At 47.1% G+C, this 24775-nt stretch overlaps 1 protein-coding gene across 1 annotated transcript in view; it reads left to right on the top strand.

Annotated features, from left to right (window-relative positions):
* The first annotated feature begins 322 nt into the window (after positions 1-322).
* LOC126252444 (serine/threonine-protein phosphatase 6 regulatory ankyrin repeat subunit B-like) overlaps positions 323-24775 on the top strand; it is a 95758-nt gene continuing 71305 nt past the window's right edge. Inside the window, exon 1 of the mRNA XM_049953337.1 lies at positions 323-381. Coding sequence (XP_049809294.1) covers positions 323-381 — 59 coding nt within the window. The remainder of the gene's footprint in view (positions 382-24775) is intronic.

Below are 24775 nucleotides of genomic sequence, written 5' to 3'. Positions count from 1 at the left end.
GCTTTTCTAATTCGACTAAACTTTAATGTAGCCCCATCTCAAGTTACCCTGAATGAGGCGAAACGCGCGTCATCGATGAATAAATACACAGTAATTTCAACATCGCAACCAAGACAGTTTTCTTCTCTTAACAAAAGTTACACTTATAACTTCATAACAGATTATTTCCTATTTGGCCAGTCCAGTCTGATAACCGCGTACATGGAACCATGCGTTCCACTTTTGCCGACTCTACTGTGTTTCCTACGATGCTGTAATCCTTGCCACTTCCGCCAAGCGGCGCTTCAATTTCGAAGCTGCGGTTCGTTGTAAACAAGTGGCCATGAACTGTGACCGGCTATCAGAGGAGGATGAGGAGCCTTGCATAATGGCAGCCACCAGGTGAGAAACTGCAGAACAAGAGAGCCGGTTGCCTCTTGTGATGTCATACATTCAGTATGTTTTTCGTGGACTAATTGTTAACAGCTGACTGCTTCACTTCAGCTTTTTTCATATTTGACTGTCATTTCAGTTTCAATAATGTGTCTTAGCAATATAATTACGCAGCTGAAAATAAGGAGATGCAAATATCTGCGAAAATTAGAATTAATAATCGGAAAGATGGTGTAAAATGTTAGAATGATTTAAACAAGACTGAAGGGTTATATCTCAAATAGCAATTATTTTCTGCAGAGCAACTTGTAGTTGGATGGACTGAAGTGAGTGAAATTTGTCTGTCACGCAAACAAAGCAAGTAATGCAGCAACACATTGTACCGTAACGACCAGTTCGGTGCCTAACAGCCGTAATCATTTGCATCTGTAACTGTCTGCCGAAATAAAATAATTTTCTTCCACGAGTGTATTACATGGACCAGGAGGGCTGATTAAACGGCGAAAACCTATGACCGTTATTACGAAGGTTTAAATACGAGGAAATAACGTGCAGAACAGAATAAATGAGAAATCATTTAACGGGTTCTCTCTCATAGTGGTTTGCGTTTTTATGTTGAACCGTGGCGTATACTTGTCCATCGAAAGTTTTTCGAGTCTACCGAGTACTTTTTGCAGCGACAGATTTTGGTAGATTCTAATCTTTTCTTGGTGGTAGTGAGCTAAATACTAATTTATAAACTAAAATCCTTTTGTCGGTCCAATACTTACTACCCCGGGTAACTTTTCATATTGACAGAATATCGACAGATAGATTTACATGTCCTCGTAACTTTCGTATTTTCCGTGCAAGTGAGGCAAGTTCCAAGTTGCACTTAAAATTAGATCTTTCGTGTTTGCATTTTCAAGTTGTCATTTTTCGTAGTTAAACGTTTTTTTTTCTTAGCAATTTTGATTAAAAACTGCGTTATTAGACTTACTCTGCCACGTGGTCTAGGAACCTGACCGGGTAGAAGTAGTTACCGATGAACATCTGAAGGACAAGGAGAATAGTATGCCACGAGATACTTAACAAAAGTTGAAGGTTTATCTAGATAGTTATGATTCCAGTGTCAGGCGCTGCAAGGTATTGTGATAGTGCGGTTAACTATTAACACTCAGAACGCTTACGTTTGAAGAATTCCGTTTATTTTATCTTCACGTACAACAATAATAGTAATACTCATACTCAGGGATGTGAGTAGGGAGAGGCGCATGAGTGTTGCACAGCCGCTCACTGCAACGTTCTAGTGGAGGTGGTTTGCCGTTACGTTCCTATGGCCTGTTGTAAGGCGTGAAGTGTCTGTGGCGCGTGGATGACTGCTTATTGTTTATCCGCTGTAATGTTGAGTTTGCGTTTCTATGGATGACGGAAAGTCAGAGTGTAAAAGCCCCTGCCGGCACATAGCCAAGGCGGCTGTCGAGCTTAAACATTCCCGTCCGATAGACGGATCACTATCATTGTCATAATCCCTTGCTTCGTGAGACCCTACGGAGAGGTTAGGCATTTAATACAGGACATGGGCGAAACGACTAGTGATTAGAAACTTTACGTCACCACCCTCCTTATTAAATTTTTATTATTAACTTTGGTGACAATTACCGTTAAACACGTAATCAACAAGGCAACTGGCCACCAGCACTCACAACCACATTGACGATTATGATATAAAAGTAAGCGAATTTTAACTTTCGAACTATCACTAGAATTCATCAGCAGTTCAGGTGTGACGCTCTTACAAACGTTTTCAAAAGTATGAAAATCTCCAAAATGCTCATCTATAGTGAGAAAATACTTCCCGCGGAACGTAAGTGTAAATGTGCTATTTAGAGCGAGTGAAAATTATCACCGTATACTCGTTTGGTTTACAAATTCGCCAGATTAGCACCTTCGGGTCGACAGAAGCGTCCGATCCCACGCGTCGGCTTTGACCCGTGACGTAAGGGTGTTGCCGTGTGTGACGTCATAACGGCGCGGAGTTTGGTTTGAGTGTGGCTGTCTCCAGTTCTGTTTTATCTTATTTACTTTTCTGATCTGTTCGTTCTATCTCGTGAGATTTTTTTTAAATTTAAAAACACTTATTACTTATTTTAATTATCCGTTTCCTCCAATTTCTGTTTCAGAGTATTATATTTATCTTTCTGATCTGTTCGTTCTATCCCGTGAGATTCTTTTTTTTTAAAAGACAAAAAACACTAATCAGCTACTGAAGCATCTTTATCTTCTATGGGTTGCAGGGGTTACGACCCCTGGGGAGGTGGGTGGGTATTCATGCATGGCTGTCTTCACTTACACGTTGTAGCTACGCAAGGCGTCTAAATTTGTTTATATTTAGTTTGCCCCCCACCCAAAACACCCCATTTCCCGCGCTTGTCCCGTTAGTGTCATTAGGCTTCTTGTGGAAAGTGTGTGTGTTTTTGTTTCCGCCATATTTGTGACGTCATGGGTCAAAGCAGACGGGCGGGATCGGACGCTTCCGTATTTCCGCACCTTCCAACCTAACAGTGCGGGATACACTACAGATACGTCTGGTCACTAGGAGCTTCATTAAAAAAAGGTGCCAATAACGAAAGAGAACAGCTGTATCACGAACTTCTCTACACCCCAATCTATTTCATAGATAGATACCATAAACCCGAGTATTTCTTTCACCGGTTTCATTAACGACATTTTAACTCACCTTAATTAGAACCAAGTGAATTAAACCGACGTAAAGTCTACGGTTTTACAATTAGCAAGACCATAATATTTCCGGAGTAACTGGCTTGGCTTCGTATTTTCGTGACCGTTAAGGTTTGGAATATCTCGAGTATGTTTATTTCCTTCGCTCCGGGCATCCGGACTTTTTTAAAATTAAATGATACGCAGGATGCAAGCAGTTACTATATGTAACGTAGCTATTTCGGTGAGGATGGCCCTAATAGTGACTGCATAAACTTAACCCAAACCGGTTTTTACCGTTCATACAGCAAGACCCATGCACATTGGTGAAATTAATACAAATGAACGACCATAACAGAATGTTTGGTCAAAGATTACTTTCGCTTAGAGAAACTTATGATCATAAATTATGGATCAAAACAACAAGGCCAGTAGAAGGAAAGGTAACGAAAGAAGTGACAGAAGAAAAAGGCAGGCAAGTTAGAGGTAACATCACAAAGATATTGTAATTTATACCCTCCTTCCTCCAGATTTTGAAACACTAAGGATTCATAAATGACTCCTTTCTGTGTCATTGTCTTCGTGCAAAATTAATTCTTTATAAATAGAACTAATTTTACTACCACAGTAAAAATTCTGATATGTCTTTATAATGTGCACCTTACAAAAATTTTGTAATACTTGTTACCCAAAGATAAATAAAAATATAATAAACTATGCAGTAATATTGAATCGACAAGTTCTAGTCAGTTTTCTGATGAAATATAACTTTAGTTGAGTCACAGTGTCTCAAGTCAGTTTTTCGCGTACCTAGAACATGAACTACAATCCGAGGCCCCCTCGACGTCGATGTTTCCTTTTGCTAGCAACTGTGGAGTACAGATATTTCCTGGATCGAGGGAGGGTGTAAGTTAGGTTAATAAGTTCCCAGCCATAGGAAATTTTGTTCCAACTTCTTGTATCACAGTTTTTATTAATCACAATCTACACAAATGGATTCCCATCCAATTTGATGAATTCTATAATGCCTTGTCAATGGTTTATTTGTGAAATACGTTACGTTGCCGGTATTGTAGTGAGTAATGTACCTCGTCCCTCATTGAAAATGGTTTCTCAGAATTATTTCTTGTAATGCAACTGTTTGGGAAATTTCATTTCCCGCCATACGATGCGCATATTTTTCCGGAATATGGTCCGCAGATTCATCACAAAATATTTTATAACCGTCACTAGAGGTTAACACCTTGCACTTTCAGTATGTTTGAAACATTAACTGAAACATTTTAGGCCACTATCGTATGTTAGTGTGTTTAACCCTTAACTTAGCAAGTGAGGTGGCGCAGTGGTCAGCACACTGGACTCGTATTCGGGAGGACGGCGGTTCAATCCCGCGCCCAGCAGTCGTGATTTAGCTTTTCCGTGGTTTCCCTAAATCGCTTCAGGCAAATTCCGAGATGGTTCCTTTGAAAAAGCAGGGCCGACTTCTTTCCCCATCCTTCCCTAATCCGATGGGACCGGTGACCTCGCTGTTTGGTCCCCTCCCCCCAAATAAATTAACCGATCAACCAACCAACCATTGAACTTGGCCGCCTTTCAACTGCTGCAGAAACTGTCTGTCGTTCACTTACGGTTGGAATACTGGCTGCCTCTCAGAATGCAAGGTCTGACCTTCTGTATCAACTGTGAACACTATAGAACGCAGAAGCGTCTGGAGGAAGTGCTGTCTTCCGCTCTGGCTGTTCTGGGGCTGTATCTGCTCGCGGACAAGAGGTAAACCTTGCACAATGGAAACTGTCTCCCGTCCAATACACACTTACGTTTTTAAATCTCATTCCGCCTGTGAGCTACAAGTATTTCTGATGGAATATCAAATTATATACCTTTGTACGTCGCCAGAGCAGTAAAGCATCCTAAAAAAAAGTGGTGTAACAACTTGTAGTTGTTAGTCCAGCTCGACACACTTTCTGTGAGAGTGCTTGCCCCCTGTACAGCGCACGCAGTCTACGTAATGCAGCGTGACATTAGTCGGCGCCGTCGCACTAATCGCGGCGTATCACACCTTGCTCCTACTACCTACAGCGCATGGTGCTGCAAGCGCTTTAGTAAGCATGAAATTATTTATGATCGTAATGGGAGATTCGTCGTGAAATATGTTGCATAACCCAAGCGATCACCATGCAGAAAGAGTGATGTCGCCATTGATCATGCAGCATATGATTTGAGGAATGTTGTAGTACTAGCATGTAAACCCCGCGTTGCTAAGTATTTATTTAGAACTGTACGTCCACAGCGTCTGATCTTGTGTTTAATACTGATGACTTAATATCTCCTGAACTATGCGTAGTGGAATGATATTCTTTTGCAGGTACATTCAGCGGCGTATGTGGGTACAGTCTGCGAAATTTACTGCGAGTAGTACCTCAGAAGTAATATATTTAAAACTCGTGCATGATATGGCAGTTTTCCACTCATATCATTATTTTTGAAGTGATATCCTCAGATGTCATACAATAACAAAATTTTAGGGTTATGTTCAGTGGTGTATGGACATAGCGTCTACAAAATGTCTTGCGAGTATTGTCAGTAGTAAAGAATTATTAAATTAAAACGTCATGCTCCATGCGGTACTTTAACGGCATGAATAGCGGGAAAGTAGTATCCGATATTGTCTCTTCCTTTCATCGTACGGATTGTCAGTGAGGAAAAAATCCGTATGGATTTGATATATGCGTGAAGTACGTTGCAAGTCGATAAGTACTATCATTCTCAAATAGTGGGTGGGTAATGTCTGGGAATTGACAAGTCACGTGTTAGGCAACTTTTTCAGCCCCATCGCCAATCTCTTTGATAGGTGGGTGGTTCCTAACTCCGCAGAAGCTGGTGCCTGACAGTTAGGTATGTATGTACCAAGTTCGATAGAAATCGGTCCAGTGGTTTTAGTAGGAAACGGGGGGTGCGTGAGCTCGCCACACTGCCACCGCCCCCACACTTCCCAGCACACGCACGCGCTCACATACTCATTTCTGTAAGTGTGTATGGATGTAATATACCAGTGTGGTTAAATTCCTTGAAAAAATAGGTTGGTGCGTCGGTGCATAGAATTTTGCGGCTTGTCGCAAGGCAGCCGCTAGGTGAATATTTATCAGTTGTTTAGATTTTAAGCTCTCGTATTGTTCCTACCGGATTTAACGTATTTAAAGGTCATGTGTGTTCCCAAAGCGTTAGAGAATGGAGCGTCCTGGCAAAGGTTAAAATTTGCAACTTAAGTTTACTTTGGCTATGACAGTGTGGGCAACGGAGGCAACTCGTATCAAGTGTGTCTTCGATGGGGTAAATGCCTTGAGAGGAGCAACGTCGGTTAATGATTTTGTAGTTTCTGGGAGGATTATTTTGCCAAGACTGATTTTCCATTTGAGAAAGTCTTCCACGTTTTAAGTAACGTTCATTGAATTAGTTTTACATCGTTGAGGATAGGGGTACCAAACGGAGTATTTGTGAATCGTCTTACATGGGCTGGTTGTTGCTCTGTCAGGAGAGAGATAAGAACCTAATAAAATATGCTACAAATCCAGTGAGATGAGATCTGACAACTAAGGCACGCTTCGCATCTGTAAGCGATAACGTTATCCGTTACCACTAACCTAGCGATCTGCTGCTGCTGCACGTAGTCTCCCTGTCACTGTACCATTGACGCGAGAAGTAACAGGTAACTAGTAAACTAAATTAATATATTTTTAAATTTTTTGAGGATGGGTTGGTATTTCTTGAACGTCTTGCGATGAATCCGACTGGCTGTGTCGTTTTCACCGCATGTGTTCCTGATCCATCAGTTTCGAATTAGGTGAGGGCCAACTCCCATTTCTCGATTGTGGACATGCACGGGTCAAGCGCACGGTCTCCTTCCACCCCTCTGCTTTGAAGCATCATGTCATGTGTGACGTCATATGTTTACATTGCGAAGTATGTAAGTGTCATGTTATTAAATGTTACGTGATTGTCCTAGTAACTAGTGCGAACTATGATTATTATAAATTAGGCTTGGAAATTAGTATAAACTATGCAGTTCACTCGAAATATGACGTCGTGGATCATAGCAGACGGGTAGAATCGGACTGTGAGCTAATCCCTGTTGGACAATCGTGTGATTTAACGGTAGATAACTTCTGCATTTTTGTAGGCAAAACATGATTTTTTTAAGTGTTGAAACAAGTATCACTCCCTGAGCAATCCGCTGAACCCGCAGTTTTCTAGCTTAGTGGTTTTCCAGCAGCTCGCTCTCGTGCGAAACCCACAGGGTTTCACATAAATTTCCCTCAGTCAAAAACATCGTGCAGATTTTCCTTAGCTGCGAAATTTTTAGTCCAACGAAAAGCTAATTGTATCATTATATCCAATAAGCTGGTAGTTTGTGCGCTTCGTGACATAGTAAAACTATTTGAAACACTATCTGAAAGATTTTGAGACAAGTATCGAGCATTTAATCTGTAATGAAAATACGGTAGAGCCGCGGAGCTTCTCACAGTAACTACCGCTCCAGATGGTAAAGGAAAACTGAATATCATCCAATTAGAAAAACCGATGAGTTTTTACAAATGTAAATTACGGAATATCGAACGAAATGCAGCAGACATCTGGGAAGGGCAAAAGAAGCGCCAAAATGTAGAACTAGGTAAGCGTTTCCGATAATTGAGAGAATTATATTCTAAGCGACTCATATTCATGGCTCCTCATTGCAGTATTTTACACAGCCATTTATTCCAACCTGAAATTTGAACAAAGTATACTAGGTTCTCTATGGGTTTTTCCACCGCCCGTCCGCTGCACCAAACCACTGCCTAAATTTGCTGTGTTGTGAGTACTGTGACATTAACCTTTTCATCTTATACGAAATTAACACTCACATCTCTCCCCACAAGTCGAAAAAAAAAAAACTGAAGCGCTTTTAATATGAAAATTGCGAAAACTTCGTTTTCTGATGTCATAAATAACTCTCTTCATTCCTTGGGTTTACTATTACATTATGAGCAGAATGTGTATTCTCTCTAGAGTAGGTATTACACTCCTGCACCTTCTTTCTAAAGGTGGAGTAACAACGATGTATTTTCACAGTCCAACGTGCTCCAATTATTTTGTTTCGATTTTGAAATCAGCTGTTACTTACCTTCAGCTGCAGTTTATCCTGTAACTACCCGTATTGTAGTTAAAATTTTGCAGCATATATTTTTATGGATCTGTTCCACATTTGAGATCGTTTCAAAATGTTTTCCTTCGAACTGCCTGTATCCCAAACAAGAGATGGTTCTTGACTGGCAGGTAGCAACCTCAGTTTTTCAGTTATGAAAGACACATGTGGTATATCTTTCACTAAAGCTATAAGTACTCTGCATTTTTGTTGTCAAACAAAGTTGCTTTATTTACTATTTAAATAACAACTAACTCTGCTATGGAATCGCAGCTTCTCCGTAATATTAAGATTGACAGTAGTCCATGCTCAAATTAGCAACATTTTCGGCGTATCTGTTAAATCCTTGAACCGTCACACGTAACCACTCTTTAAGTGCAGGTAAATGGTAGGTATAGGGGGACGGGAAATATTACACATAGCGCACTTTTTTTTCCAAGAAAGAGATCATGCCTATACATTTTAAAGATATGTTATAGATAGACTCTTTGTTTCGAATTCAGAATATTACAGTGCCTTCTGTTTCATGTTACAGGCCTTTGATACTTTTTAAGACATGGGAAGCTTTCCCAAGAATGAAAACATGAACATGTTCAACAACTGTCACTTTCTGCAAGTTTTGAAACTCCCTTGCAGATTGAAAGTGATTGCACGCAAGTTAAGTCACTCGATGTCAATGTAATTGATTTTTGTTAGAATATCAGCAGTGACTCAGCTCTAATCATAGTAATGAAGTAGGAAAGCTGACGACACTTGTAAAAAAAAATTAATGTCGCTGTCACCCTCCCGCAGCTGGTGACGACCACAGACCGAAGATTGATGTAGAGCTTAACCCGTTCAACACGCGAGGCCAATATAACACGCAACTCGGATTTAAATTAACAACTTGCTCACTCCCAACCGTGAAAATTATCGAGTCGTACTTATTTGCAGGATGTCCTTGATTAATTAGGAAGCCGAGGCAAGTGAATAACGGATACAAGTAAAATTTAAGAGACTGAAGGTGAACAGTGGCATACCAGGTGGTCATAATTGAAATTCCAGTTTCGGCACTTTATAGAAAGAGAACTGCTGCTCAGAGTAACGCAACATTTGAACAGCCTATTATCGGCTCAGAGGAAACTCACCAAATAGCAAAAAAAAAAAAAAGAAAAAAAAATTAACGAAAATCTTAACAGGTGGTGCTGTAGGCGTCTTGGCGTGAACAGGGTCAGCTACAAATGACAGCTGGATCGCCATACGACTGCTATGGTTTGAGTTGCATGTTGCACCATCCGTACTGTTCAATATGCATGACTGCACAAGCTCGGCAGTCAAGTCTTGTGGTACTGTTATGTTAGCCTGGCCATCACGGCAAGGTCGTACCACATTGTATGGAAGAAAACTGCATAAAAAGCAAAGCAACATCTGTTTCTAATGGCAACGAGACTGACGCGAGACGTGTTCAGTATGCTGTCCACAGTTTTTCGCCACGAGTTGCAAATGAGAAACAGTACCTTCCACAACAGACCGGAGAGTCTCCGGAGTCACGTTCAGAATCTGTTACACAATTTGTGCCTTGTATTCAACTACGTTCACAATTGGAGCATTGTACATATCTTTCAGACCCCCCCCCTGCGGCTCCGGGGATTAGAATAGGCCCGAGGTATTCCTGCCTGTCGTAAGAGGCGACTAAAAGGAGTCCCTCCCCCTCAAGGGGGTAGTTAGCGCCTGCGTCCGGAGACGGACTGTTCCACGACCTCTATTTGCGGTCATTTTGCTTTTTCACTTCTCGTTTCTTCATTCGGTTGGTTCCTTTCTTTGCTCTTCTCCACCTCACTGTCTTCTGTACTCTTTCCCCTGCAAAATCTCCTTGCCTTCTCATTGCCTTCTTCTCCTTGCCTTCTCATTGCCTTCTTCTCCTTGCCTTCTCTGGTCTCCGCCTCGGCGTTTGAGACAGTCTGTTCTCTCTCTCTCTCTCTCTCTCTCTCTCTCTCTCTCCCTCTCTCTCCCTCTCTCTCTCCTTTTTCCTCTTCTTCCTTCCTCCCTGTGCGCGCCTGAAGGCCGACCCACGCGTCCACACGCGTAGCCGGTGAGGGGGTAACGCGTAATTCCCCGCCCTGGGTAGACATGTAAGGCACGCGCGTACCCCCTGGTAAAGGCCAGGCCCGGGGAGGGGTGATTGTCTGAGCTGATACCTTCTGACCATGCCGATTGGTCCCTCCGTCTGTTTCTCGGGAGGTGTGACCTGAGGTGTAAACATTCACCTAAGGCGGGAGTGCCCTCTGAGAGGGTCCCCACAAGAAAGGAGCGCGCCATCGGAGACGCTGGCAATCATGGGGGATTCCTCCGCAATGGATTTCACTCCATCTCTCTCGACTTCTGCCCAAAAACGGAAACTTGACCAGCTACCAGTGACAAAAGTACTACCGCCTGCCCCACAGTTCCTCGTCGTTTCCCGATCTGAGGACGGAAAGGATTTTTCCTCTGTCAACCCTTTCGTTATCCAGAAGGGCGTAGATGCCATAGCCGGATCTGTCAAATCTTGTACCAGGTTGCGTAACGGTACCTTATTACTCGAAACTGAGAGCGCCTTTCAGGCACAAAAACTGCTTAGGGCCACACTCCTGTACACGTTCCCTGTCCGGGTGGAGGCTCACCGAACTTTGAATTCGTCTCGTGGTGTGGTCTATACTCGATTCCTCGACGGCTTGACTGACGAGGAGCTTCAATCTTTCCTCGCTGAGCAGGGCGTGACGGCTGTCCATAGGGTCATTAAAAAGGTCAACAATGACATTGTACCGACCCGGACACTTTTTTTGACCTTCGATAGTGTTCAGCTGCCATCGCGCATCAAGGCAGGCTACGAGGTTATTTCCGTTCGCCCCTATGTCCCGACACCTACGCGCTGCTACCAGTGTCAGCGTTTCAATCACACTCGACAGTCTTGTTCCAATGCGGCTAAATGTGTCACTTGTGGCGGGGATGCCCATGAGGGTGACTGTCCACCTCCGTCTCCTCGTTGTGTGAACTGTCAGGGTGACCATGCCGCATCCTCCCGCGACTGTCCTGTCTATAAGGAAGAACGCTGTATCCAAGAAATTCGGGTCAAAGAGAAAGTGTCCACCTCGGCTGCTCGCAAGCTATTGGCTAGTAGGAAGCCCACGCTGCTCCCAGCGGGGAAATACAGTACTGTCCTCGCCTCTCCTCGGACTACCAGGGAGGTGGCAACCCGGACATGCGATTGACCTTCAGCACCACGGTCGTACGTTCGGCCAGTGCTAAGATCGCACGGTCGACGTCTCCTCTCCTCCCATCACCCCACAGACACCAGCCCCTTCATCAGCTTCTGCTAAGACGAAGACCCTGAAGTCAGATGCACGGGCCTTCAAGAAGGAACCGTCCCGTGCAGACTTTCTACTTACCTCGACCTCCCAGCCTTCGGCCGGTACTTCCACCAAACGACCTTCCAAGAAGGCAAATAGGAAGCACAGTTCTCCTTCTCCGCCACGGCGCATTTCTTCTCCTGCGCCACCCAGCGGTTGCCGCCCCAGGCCGTCATCCGTTTCGCCTGGCCGCACCGATGGTAGACGAACATCTGGCCGTTCACCGGCGGAGGAAGCTCCCCCTCCCGGCCATCTTTCCAAGATGGCCGATGAACCTATAGACTCAATGGACGATGACTGTCCGCCTACTGATAGTGGCGGCAGTGCTCGCTCGAAGCCAGGCCCTCAGCGGCCTTCGAGGTGATCCCTTCTTTCATCTTCCTTTTTCCTTTCTTACGATGGCACTTATTCACTGGAATATTCGCAGCATTCGCTCCAACCGAGAGGACTTGAAGTTGCTGCTCCGCTTGCACCGTCCGCTCGTCGTCGCCCTCCAGGAAACGAAGCTACGCCCTTGCGATCAAATTGCCTTGGCACACTACACCTCTGTGCGTTTTGACCTACCCCTGTGGTGGGTATCCCAGCTCATGGAGGGGTTATGTTGCTGGTCCGGGATGATATTTACTACGATCCCATCACGTTGCACACCGGCCTGCAGGCAGTTGCCATCCGCATTACTCTCCCCACTTTTACATTTTCCATTTGTACCGTTTACACTCCATCGTCGTCTGCCGTTACCAGGGCAGACATGATGCAACTCATTGCTCAGCTACCTGCACTATTTTTGTTAACTGGAGACTTCAATGCCCACCATCCCCTTTGGGGCTCTCCAGCATCCTGCCCGAGGGGCTCCCTGTTAGCAGACCTTTTCAACCAGCTCAATCTTGTCTGCCTCAATACTGGCGCCCCCACTTTTCTTTCGGACACATCTCACACCTATTCCCATTTAGACCTCTCTATATGTACTCCCCAACTTGCACGCCGGTTCGAGTGGTATGCACTTGCTGATACATATTCGAGCGATCACTTCCCGTGTGTTATCCATCTCCTGCAGCATACCCCCTCTCCGTGCTCATCTAATTGGAACATCTCCAAAGCAGACTGGGGCTCTTCTCTTACAGGGCGACCTTTCAGGATCAAACCATCACAAGCTGCGATAGTCAGGTCGCACACCTCACGGAAGTCATTCTCACTGCTGCTGAATATTCCATCCCTCACCCTACTTCTTCTCCACGTCGCGTACCGGTCCCCTGGTGGACCGCAGCATGTAGAGACGCTTTACGTGCTCGTCGACGTGCTTTGCGCACCTTTAAACGCCACCCTACAGTGGCGAATTGTATCAATTATAAGCGATTACGTGCACAGTGTCGTCGTATTATTAAAAAAAAGCAAGAAAGCCAGCTGGGCTGCTTTCACAAGCACCTTCAACAGTTTTACTCCTTCTGTTGTCTGGGGTAGTCTGCGCCGGCTATCTGGCACTAAGGTCCACTCACCAGTCTGTGGCTTGACGGTCGCGAATGACGTCCTTGTGGCCCCTGAGGCTGTTTCCAATGCCTTCGGCCGCTTTTTCGGAGAGGTTTCGAGCTCCGCTCATTACCACCCTGCCTTCCTCCCCCGCAAACAGGCAGAGGAGGCTAGGCCACCTAACTTCCGCTCCTCGAATCGAGAAAGTTATAATTCCCCATTCACCATGCGGGAACTCGAAAACGCACTTGGCCGATCACAGTCCTCCGCTCCAGGGCCTGATTCTATTCATATTCAAATGCTGAAGAACCTTTCTCCTGCAGATAAAGGTTTTCTTCTTCGTACTTACAATCGCATCTGGATTGAGGGACATGTTCCCGCATGCTGGCGCGAGTCTATTGTCCCGATTCCTAAGCCGGGGAAGGACAAGCACTTGCCTTCCAGTTATCGACCCATCTCGCTTACCAGCTGTGTCTGTAAAGTGATGGAGCGAATGGTTAACTCTCGATTGGTTTGGCTGCTCGAGTCTCGACGCCTACTTACCAATGTACAATGTGGATTTCGTAGGCGCCGCTCTGCTGTTGACCATCTGGTTACCTTGTCGACCTTCATTATGAATAACTTCTTGCGGAAGCGCCCGACCGCGGCTGTGTTCTTTGATTTGGAGAAGGCTTACGACACCTGTTGGAGGGCGGGCATTCTCTGCACCATGCATACATGGGGCCTTCGCGGTCGCCTCCCTCTTTTTATTCGTTCCTTTTTAATGGATCGACAGTTCAGGGTACTTGAGGGTTCTGTCCTGTCAGACACCTTTCGCCAGGAGAATGGGGTGCCACAGGGCTCAGTTTTGAGCGTCGCTCTCTTCGCCATAGCGATCAATCCAATAATGGATTGCCTCCCAGCTGATGTATCAGGCTCCCTTTTCGTGGACGATTTTACCATCTATTGCAGTGCGCAGCGTACATGTCTCCTGGAGCGCTGTCTTCAGCGTTCTCTTGACCATCTTTACTCCTGGAGTGTCGCCAATGGCTTCCGTTTTTCTGCCGAGAAGACGGTCTGTATTAACTTCTGGCGCTACAAAGAGTTTCTCCCACCGTCCTTACGACTCGGTCCCGTTGCTCTCCCATTCGTGGAGACAACAAAATTTTTAGGTCTTACATTTGACAGGAAACTTAGCTGGTCTCCACAGGTCATATTTGGCTGCCCGTTGTACCCATTCTCTAAATGTCCTCCGTGTTCTCAGTGGTATGTCGTGGGGAGCCGATCGAACCGTCCTACTTCGCCTATATCGGTCGATCGTCTGCTCCAAGCTGGATTATGGGAGCTTCGTATACTCCTCTGCACGGCCATCCATCTTACGTCGCTTCAACTCCATACAACATCGGGGTTTACGACTTGCGATCGGAGCGTTTTATACTAGTCCCGTGGAGAGTCTTCATGCTGACGCTGGTGAGTTGCCACTCACCTACCGGCGCGATATACTGCTTTGTCGGTATGCCTGTCGGCTACTGGCAATGCCCGACCACCCGTCTTATCGTTCCTTTTTTGATGACTCTCTCGACAGTCAATACGGGTTGTATGTCTCTGCCCTGCTAGCCCCTGGAGTTCGCTTTCGTCGCCTCCTTGAACACCTTAATTTTTCACTCCCTGCAACGTTTAGAGTGGGCGAGAGCCACACGCCACCTTGGCTCCAGGCTCAGGTTCGCGTCCACCTTGACCTCTGCTCGCTCCCGAAGGAGGTTACCCCCGGTTCAGTCTACCACTCCCGTTTTGTCGAACATCGTGCGAAGTTCATTAATATGACCTTCATTTATACAGATGGCTCTAAGACCAATGACGGGGTCGGGTGTTCCTTTATTGTTGGGGCACAAAGTTTCAAATACCGGCTCCATGGCCATTGTTCGGTCTTCACAGCTGAGCTCTTTGCCCTCTACCAGGCTGTTCTTTACATCTGCCGCCACCGACATTCTGCATATGTCATCTGCTCCGATTCCCTGAGCGCTATCCAGAGCCTCAGTGATCCGTACCCGGTTCACCCTTTCGTGCACCGGATCCAACGCTCTCTTCAGCAGCTGGTGGACGTCGGTTCTTCGGTTAGCTTTATGTGGGTTCCTGGCCATGTCGGTATCCCTGGGAATGAAGCTGCAGATGCCGCGGCCAAGGCTGCGGTCCTCCAGCCTCGGACAGCTTCTTGTTGTGTCCCTTCGTCAGATTGTAGCAGGGTAATTTGTCGGCGCATTTTATCTCTGTGGCATGCCGATTGGGCTGCACTTACAGACAACAAGCTTCGGGCCTTGAAACCTCTTCCCGTGGCTTGGACGTCCTCCTCACGCCCTTCTCGGCGGGAGGATGTAGTTTTGGCCCGGTTACGAATTGGACACTGCCGGTTCAGCCATCGCCATCTGCTGACGGCTGCGCCGGCGCCGTTCTGCCCATGTGGGCAATTGCTGGCGGTCCGCCACATTTTAACGTCCTGTCCGGATTTTAACACCCTGCGTCTTGATCTTGGCCTGCCATGTACTGTAGAAGCCATTTTAGCGGATGACCCACGAGCAGCTGCTCGCGTTCTTCATTTTATCAATTTGACAACCCTCTCAAAGGACATTTGATTATGCTGTTTTCCTTTTTTTAATCCTATGCCTGTCAGTCTGTCTTTTATCGTGTTTTCCGTTTCGTTGCTGTTTTAAACTTGTGACTCGCGGTGCATTCCTAACGTAGTCTGGGCGCTAATGACCGTTGAAGTTGTGCGCCCTAAAACCACAAAAAAAAAAGACAACCCCCACCGACTCAGAGATTAAGATGTGGTCTGGATGGGAATGACGGTTGATAATTCTAGCATTTTCCCAAATCTGAATGGTGGGCTCCATATGGTTCCCAAGTTGTGCAGCGATCGTAAACCATAAAATTATCAAATAAGCAGCAACCAGCCGCAAAATCATGTTTTCTTTATTTACTTTTGCAAATCGATTTCAACTGATATACAGCCATCATCGGTGCTAAAAATACAATAATAAAAATAAAAATAATTAACAAGTGACCAAATGAATAAATGTAAATGAAGCAACGTAAAACCAATTAAATGTATATAGACGCATTAAACCATTTAAAATGCACATAAATTTAGCTTTCAACGTGTGTTTTCTGAGTAGTAACACTGTCTTAAGCAGAAGTTAAAGATAAAGTGATACATAGAGAATTGATTGTGACAAAGAGAATCCACAAGGGGGCACTGCAAACCAAACCCGCCCTCTATGCAAAAAAAATTATAGCTAAAATAAAAATGAGAAGAAGAAATGACATACAAAGTGCGGTGAAATATAATAAGATACTGAAAAAATTTACAAAAATATCTGCAACTTTAAGACTAACTGCCCCCATACTGTTGTTGTTGTGGTCTTCAGTCCTGAGACTGGTTTGATGCAGCTCTCCATGCTACTCTATCCTGTGCAAGCTGCTTCATCTCCCAGTAACTACTGCAACCTAAATCCTTCTGATTCTGTTTAGTGTATTCATCTCTTGGTCTCCCTCTACGATTTTTACCCTCCACGCTGCCCTCCAATACTAAATTGGTGATCCCTTGATGCCTCAGAACATGTCCTACCAACCGATCCCTTCTTCTGGTAAAGTTGTGCCACAAAATTCTCTTCTCCCCAATCCTATTCAATACTTCATCATTAGTTATGTGATCTACCCATCTAATCGTCAGCATTCTTCTGTTGCACCACATTTCGAAAGCTTCTATTCCATTCTTGTCCAAACTATTTATCGTCCATGTTTCACTTCCATACATGGCTACACTACATACAAATACTTTCAGAAATGACTTCCGACACTTAAATCTATACTCGATGTTAAGAAACGCATTCCTTCCCATTGCCAGTCTCCATTTTATATCTTCTCTACTTCGACCATCATCAGTTATTTGACTCCCCAAATAGCATAACTTCTTTACTACTTTAAGTGTCTCATTTCCTAATCTAATTCCCTCAGCATCACCCGACTTAGACTACATTCCATTATCCTGGTTTTGCTTTTGTTGATGTTCATCTAATATCCTCCTTTCAAGACACTATCCATTCCGTTCAACTGCTCTTCCAAGTCCTTTGCTGTCTCTGACAGAATTACGATGTCATCGGCGAACCTCAAAGTTATTTCTTCTCTCTGGATTTTAATACCTACTCCGAATTTTTCTTTGGTTTCCATCACTGTTTGCTCAATATACAGATTGAATAAGATCGGGGAGAGACTACAACCCTGTCTCACTCCCTTCCCAACCACTGCTTCCTTTTCATGTCCCTCGACTCTTATAACTGCCATCTGGTTTCTGTACAAATTGTAAATAGCCTTTCTCCCCCTGTATTTTACCCCTGCCACCTTCAGAATTTGAAAGAGTATTCCAGCCAACATTGTCAAAAGCTTTCTCTAAGTCTACAAATGCTAGAAACGTAGGCTTGACCTTCCTTAATCTAGCTTCTAAGATAAGTCGTAGGGTCAGTATTGCCTCACGTGTTCCAACATTTCTACAGAATCCAAACTGATCTTCCCCGAGGTCGGCTTCTACTAGTTTTCCCATTCGTCTGTAAAGAATTGTCGTTAGTATTTTGCAGCTGTGACTTATTAAACTGATAGTTCGGTAATTTTCACATCTGTCAACACCTGCTTTCTTTGGGATTGGAATGTTTATATTATTCTTGAAGTCTGAGGGTATTTCGCCTGTTTCATAAATCTTGCTCACCAGATGGGAGAGTTTTGTCAGGACTGGCTCTCCCGCGGCCGTCAGTAGTTCCAATGGAATGTTGTCTACTCCGGGGGCCTTGTTTCGACTCGGGTCTTTCAGTGCTCTGTCAAACTCTTCACGCAGTATCGTATCTCCCATTTCATCTTCATCTACATCCTCTTCCATTTCCATAATATTGTCCTCAAGTGCATCGCCCTTGTATAAACCCTCTATATACTCCTTCCACTTTTCTGCTTTCCCTTCTTTGCTTAGAACCGGGTTTCCATCTGAGCTCTTGATGTTCATGCAAGTGGTTCTCTCATCTCCAAAGGTCTCTTTAATTTTCCTGTAGGCAGTATCTATCTTACCCCTAGTGAGGTAAGCCTCTACATCCTTACATTTGTCATCTAGCCATCTCTGCTTAGCCATTTTGCACTTCCTGTCGATCTCATTTTTGAGACGTTTGTATTCCTTTTTGCCTGCTTCATTTACTGCATTTTTATATTTTCTCCTTTCATCAATTAAATTCAATATTTCTTCTGTTACCCAAGGATTTCTACTACCCCTTGTCTTTTTACCTACTTGATCCTTTGCTGCCGTCACTACTTCATCCCTCAAAGCTACCCATTCTTCATCTACCGTATTTCTTTCCCCCATTCCTGTCATTTGTTCTCTTATGCTCTCCCTGAAACTCTGTACAACCTTTGGTTCTTTCAGTTTATCCAGGTCCAATCTCCTTAAATTCCCACCTTTTTGCAGTTTCTTCAGTTCTAATCTACAGGTCATAACCAATTGATTGTGGTCAGTCCGCATCTCCCCCCTGCAGGTCCGGGGTAAGAATAGGCCCGAGGTATTTCTGCCTGTCGTAAGAGGCGACTACAAGGAGTTTCAACTGTTTCGGCCTCCAGTAGTAGGTCAACCTTGGGGTTTGACCTCCGTTTTTAAAAATTCTACAGAAGTAAAAGCCTTTTGGGGAAGGACGCCTTATGTGGTGTATCACTGGTCCTCAGTGCACTAAGATCTTGGCACTCAGCATTGTAACGGCGTTCTAACCCCACCCACTATTCCTCATATTGGGCCAAAACGCCTGATGGGTTGCACAAGTTACGCCCATAGTGCGTCCCTGTCTGCACCTACGATCATGATGGACCTCCCATGGCACCCGAAATCCAGCATGGTAGCCAGCCCGTTGTGGTGGGGTCGTCATGTACCGTCTAGGTTGTAGCCCCTGACAACACAGGGATCGTACTGCCGATACCTGAGCTGCACCCTCCCCACGTCGGCCAAGGAGTTGATGCCCATCTCCTTGGGGCATCGGGACTCCCGGCAACGGTCATCCTGCCAGGTGGTCCTTGCTGAGGCTGGGTGGCGCCCGTGGGGAGAGCCCCTGGCCGGAGTGGGTGGTATCAGGGCGGATGTCCCCCCTGCGGGTCCGGGGATTAGAATAGGCCCGAGGTATTCCTGCCTGTCGTAAGAGGCGACTAAAAGGAGTCCATCCCCCTCACGGGGGTAGTTAGCGCCTGCGTCCGGAGACGGACGGTTTCACGACCTATAATCGTGGTCTTTTTGGTTTTTCACTTCTCGTTTCTTCCTTCCTTTTGTTGGTTCCTTTCTTTGCTCTTCTCCACTTCACTTTCTTCCTTACTCTTTCCCTTGACTCCTCCTTGCCTTCTCATTGCCTTTTTCTCCTTGCCTTCTCATTGCCTTCTTCTCCTTGCCTTCTCCTTGCCTCCTTCTCCTCGCTTTCTCATTGCCTTCTTCTCCTTGCCTTCTCTGGTCTCCGCCTCGGCGTTTGAGACAGTCTGTCCTCTTTCTCCCTCTCTTCTTTTTCCTCTTCTTCCTTCCTCCCTGTGCGTGTCTGAAGGCCGACCCACGCGTTCGCACGCGTAGCCGGTGACGGGGTAACGCGTAAGTCCCCGCCCTGGGTAGACATGTAAGGCACGCGCGTACCCCCTGGTAAAGGCCAGGCCCGGGGAGGGGTGATTGCCTGAGCTGATACCTTCTGACCATGCCGATTGGTCCCTCCGTCTGTTTCTCGGGAGGTGTGACCTGAGGTGTAAACATTCACCTAAGGCGGGAGTGCCCTCTGAGAGGGTCCCCACAAGGAAGGAGCGCGCCATCGGAGACGCTGGCAATCATGGGGGATTCCTCCGCAATGGATTCTACTCCATCGCTTTCGACTTCGACCCACAAACGGAAACGTGACCAGCCAACAGTGACAAAAATACTACCGCCTGCCCCACAGTTCCTCGTAGTTTCTCGATCTGAGGACGGCAAGGATTTTTCCTCTGTCAACCCTTTCGTTATCCAGAAGGGCGTCGATGCCATAGCCGGATCTGTCAAATCTTGTACCAGGTTGCGTAACGGTACCTTATTACTAGAAACTGAGAGTGCCTTTCAGGCACAAAAACTGCTTCGGGCCACACTCTTGTACACGTTCCCTGTCCGGGTGGAGGCCCACCGCACTTTGAATTCGTCTCGTGGTGTAGTCTATAGTAGCTCTCTCGACGGATTGACTGACGAGGAGCTTCAATCTTTCCTCGCTGAGCAGGGCGTGACGGCTGTCCATCGGGTCATGAAAAAGGTCAACAATGACCTTGTACCGACCCGGACACTTTTCTTAACCTTCGATAGTGTTAAGCTGCCATCGCGCATCAAGGCGGGCTACGAGGTTATTTCTGTTCGCCCCTATGTCCCGACACCTACGCGCTGCTACCAGTGTCAGCGTTTCAATCACACTCGACAGTCTTGTTCCAATGCGGCTAAATGTGTCACTTGTGGCAGGGATGCCCATGAGGGTGACTGTCCACCTCCGTCTCCTCGTTGTGTGAACTGTCAGGGTGACCATGCCGCATCCTCCCGCGACTGTCCTGTCTATAAGGAAGAACGCTGTATCCAGGAAATTCGAGTCAAAGAGAAAGTGTCCACCTCGGCTGCTCGCAAGCTATTGGCTAGTAGGAAGCCCACGCTGCTCCCAGCGGGGAAATACAGCACTGTCCTCGCCTCTCCTCGGACTACCCGGGAGGTAGCAACCCAGACATGCGATCTGACCTTCAGCACCACGGTCGTCCGTTCGGCCAGTGCTAAGATCGCGCGGTCGACGTCTCCTCTTCGTCCCATCACCCCACAGACACCAGCCCCTTCATCAGCTTCTGCTAAGACGAAGACCCAGAAGTCAGATGCACGGGCCTTCAAGAAGGAACCGTCCCGTGCAGACTTCCTACGTACCTCGACCTCCCAGCCTTCGTCCGGTACTTCCACCAAACGACCATCCAAGAAGGCTAATAGGAAGCACAGTTCTCCTTCTCCGCCACGGCGCATTTCTTCTCCTGCGCCACCCAGCGGTTGCCGCCCCAGGCCGTCATCCCTTTCGCCTGGCCGCACCGCTGGTAGCCGAACATCTGGCCGTTCACCGGCGGAGGAAGCTCCCCCTCCCGGCCATCTTCCCAAGATGGCCGATGAACCTATAGAACCAATGGACGATGACTGTCCGCCTACTGATAGCGGCGGCAGTGCTCGCTCGAAGCCAGGCCCTCAGCGGCCTTCGAGGTGACCCCTTCTCTCATCTTCCTTTTCTTCCGATGGCACTTATTAACTGGAATATTCGCAGCGTTCGCTCCAACCGAGAGGACTTGAAGTTGCTGCTCCGCTCGCATCGTCCGCTCGTCGTAGCCCTCCAGGAAACGAAGCTACGCCCATGCGATCAAATTGCCTTGGCACACTACACCTCTGTGCGTTTTGACCTACCCCCTGTGGTAGGTATCCCAGCTCATGGAGGGGTTATGTTGCTGGTCCGGGATGATATTTACTACGATCCCATCACGTTGCACACCGGCCTGCAGGCAGTTGCCATCCGCATTACTCTCCCCACTTTTACGTTTTCCTTTTGTACCGTTTACGCTCCATCGTCATCTGCCGTTACCAGGGCAGACATGACGCAACTTGTTGCTCAGCTACCTGCACCATTTTTGTTAACTGGAGACTTCAATGCCCACCATCCTCTTTGGGGCTCTCCAGCATCCTGCCCGAGGGGCTCCTTGTTAGCAGACCTTTTCAACCAGCTCAATCTTGTCTGCCTCAATACTGGCGCCCCTACTTTTCTTTCGGACACATCTCATACCTATTCCCATTTAGACCTCTCTATATGTACTCCCCAACTTGCACGCCGGTTTGAGTGGTATGCCCTTGCTGATACATATTCGAGCGACCACTTCCCGTGTATTATCCATCTCCTGCAGCATACTCCCTCTCCGTGCTCCTCTCGTTGGACCATCTCCAAGGCAGACTGGGGGCTCTTCTCTTCCAGGGCGACCTTTCAGGATCAAACCTTCACAAGCTGCGATCGTCAGGTCGCACACCTCACGGAAGTCATTCTCGCTGCTGCTGAATATTCCATCCCTCACCCTACCTCTTCTCCACGTCGCGTACCGGTCCCCTGGTGGACCGCAGCATGTAGGGACGCTATACGTGCTCGTCGACGTGCTTTACGCACCTTTCAACGCCACCCTACAGTGGCGAATTGTATTAATTATAAACGATTACGTGCTCAGTGTCGTCGTATTATTAAAGAAAGCAAGAAAGCCAGCTGGGCTGCTTTCACCAGCACCTTCAACAGTTCTACTCCTTCTTCTGTTGTCTGGGGTAGCCTGCGCCGGCTATCTGGCACTAAGGTCCACTCCCCAATTTCTGGCTTGAAGGTCGCGAATGAAGTCCTTGTGGCCCCTGAGGCTGTCTCCAATGCCTTCGGCCGCTTTTTCACCGAGGTTTCGAGCTCCGCTCATTACCACCCTGCCTTCCTCCCCCGCAAACAGGCCGAGGAGGCTAGGCCACCTAACTTCCGCTCCTCGAATCGTGAAAGTTATAATGCCATATTCACCATGCGGGAACTCGAAAACGCACTTGCCCGGTCACGGTCCTCCGCTCCAGGCCTGATTCTATTCATATTCAGATGCTGAAGAACCTTTCTCCTGCGGGTAAAGGTTTTCTTCTTCGTACATACAATCGCATCTGGATTGAGGGACATGTTCCCGCATGCTGGCGCGAGTCTATTGTTGTCCCGATTCCTAAGCTGGGGAAGGACAAGCACTTGCCTTCCAGTTATCGACCTATCTCGCTTACCAGCTGTGTCTGTAAAGTGATGGAGCGAATGGTTAACTCTCGATTGGTTTGGCTGCTCGAGTCTCGACGCCTACTTACCAATGTACAATGTGGATTTCGAAGGCGCCGCTCTGCTGTCGACCATCTGGTTACCTTGTCGACCTTCATCATGAATAACTTCTTGCGGAAGCGCCCGACCGCGGCTGTGTTCTTTGATTTGGAGAAGGCTTACGACACCTGTTGGAGGGTGGGCATTCTCCGCACCATGCATACGTGGGGCTTTCGCGGTCGCCTCCCTCTTTTTATTCGTTCCTTTTTAATGGATCGACAGTTTCGGGTACGTGTGGGTTCTGTCCTGTCCGACACCTTTCGCCAGGAGAATGGGGTGCCACAGGGCTCAGTTTTGAGCGTCGCTCTCTTCGCCATCGCGATCAATCCAATAATGGATTGCCTCCCAGCTGATGTATCAGGCTCCCTTTTCGTGGACGATTTTACCATCTATTGCAGCGCGCAGTGTCCACGTGTCTTGGAGCGCTGTCTTCAGCGTTCTCTTGACCGTCTTTACTCCTGGAGTGTCGCCAATGGCTTCCGTTTTTCTGCCGAGAAGACGGTCTGTATTAACTTCTGGCGCTACAAAGAGTTTCTCCCACCGTCCTTACGACTCGGTCCCGTTGCTCTCCCACTCGTGGAGACAATCAAATTTTTAGGCCTTACCTTTGACAGGAAACTTAGCTGGTCTCCACATGTGTCATATTTGGCCGCCCGTTGTACCCGTTCTTTAAATGTCCTCCGTGTTCTCAGGGGTATGTCGTGGGGAGCGGATCGAACCGTCCTACTTCGTCTATATCGGTCGATCGTCCGCTCCAAGCTGGATTATGGGAGCTTCGTATACTCCTCTGCACGGCCATCCATCTTACGCCGCCTCAACTCCATACAACATCGGGGTTTACGACTTGCGATCGGAGCATTTTATACCAGTCCCGTGGAGAGTCTTCATGCTGACGCTGGCGAATTGCCACTCACCTACCGGCGCGATATACTGCTTTGTCGGTATGCCTGTCGGCTACTGTCAATGCCCGACCATCCTTCTTATCGTTCCTTTTTTGACGACTCTCTTGACCTTCAATACGGGTTGTATGTCTCTGCCTTGCTACCCCCTGGAGTTCGCTTTCGTCGCCTCCTTCAACACCTTAATTTTTCACTCCCTGCAACCTTTCGAGTGGGCGAGAGCCGCACGCCACCTTGGCTCCAGGCTCAGGTCCGCGTTCACCTCGACCTCAGCTCGCTCCCAAAAGTGGTCACCCCCGGTTCGGTCTACCACCCCCGTTTTTTGGAACTTCGTTCGAAGTTCAACAACATGACTTTCATTTATACAGATGGCTCTAAGACCAATGACGGGGTCGGGTGTTCCTTTATTGTCGGGGCACAAAGTTTCCATTACCGGCTCCATGGCCATTGTTCGGTCTTCACAGCTGAGCTCTTTGCCCTCTACCAGGCTGTTCTGTACATCTGCCGCCACCGACATTCTGCTTATGTCATCTGCTCAGATTCCCTAAGCGCCATCCAGAGCCTCAGTGATCCGTACCCGGTTCACCCTTTCGTACACCGGATCCAACGCTCTCTTCAGCAGCTGGTGGACGTCGGTACGCCGGTTAGCTTTATGTGGGTTCCTGGCCATGTCGGTATCCCTGGGAACGAAGCTGCAGATGCCGCGGCCAAGGCTGCGGTCCTCCAGCCTCGGACAGCTTCTTGTTGTGTCCCCTCGTCCGATTTTAGCAGGGTCATTTGTCGGCGCGTTGTGTCGCTGTGGCATGCCGATTGGGCTGCTCTTACCGACAACAAGCTTCGGGCCTTAAAACCTCTTCCCGTGGCTTGGAC

Source organism: Schistocerca nitens, chromosome 4 (genome assembly GCF_023898315.1).
Source record: "Schistocerca nitens isolate TAMUIC-IGC-003100 chromosome 4, iqSchNite1.1, whole genome shotgun sequence".
NCBI classification, from domain to species: domain Eukaryota; kingdom Metazoa; phylum Arthropoda; class Insecta; order Orthoptera; family Acrididae; genus Schistocerca; species Schistocerca nitens.
Note: the sequence above shows the minus strand (reverse complement) of the source record. Positions and strands in the feature narration are given on the sequence as shown.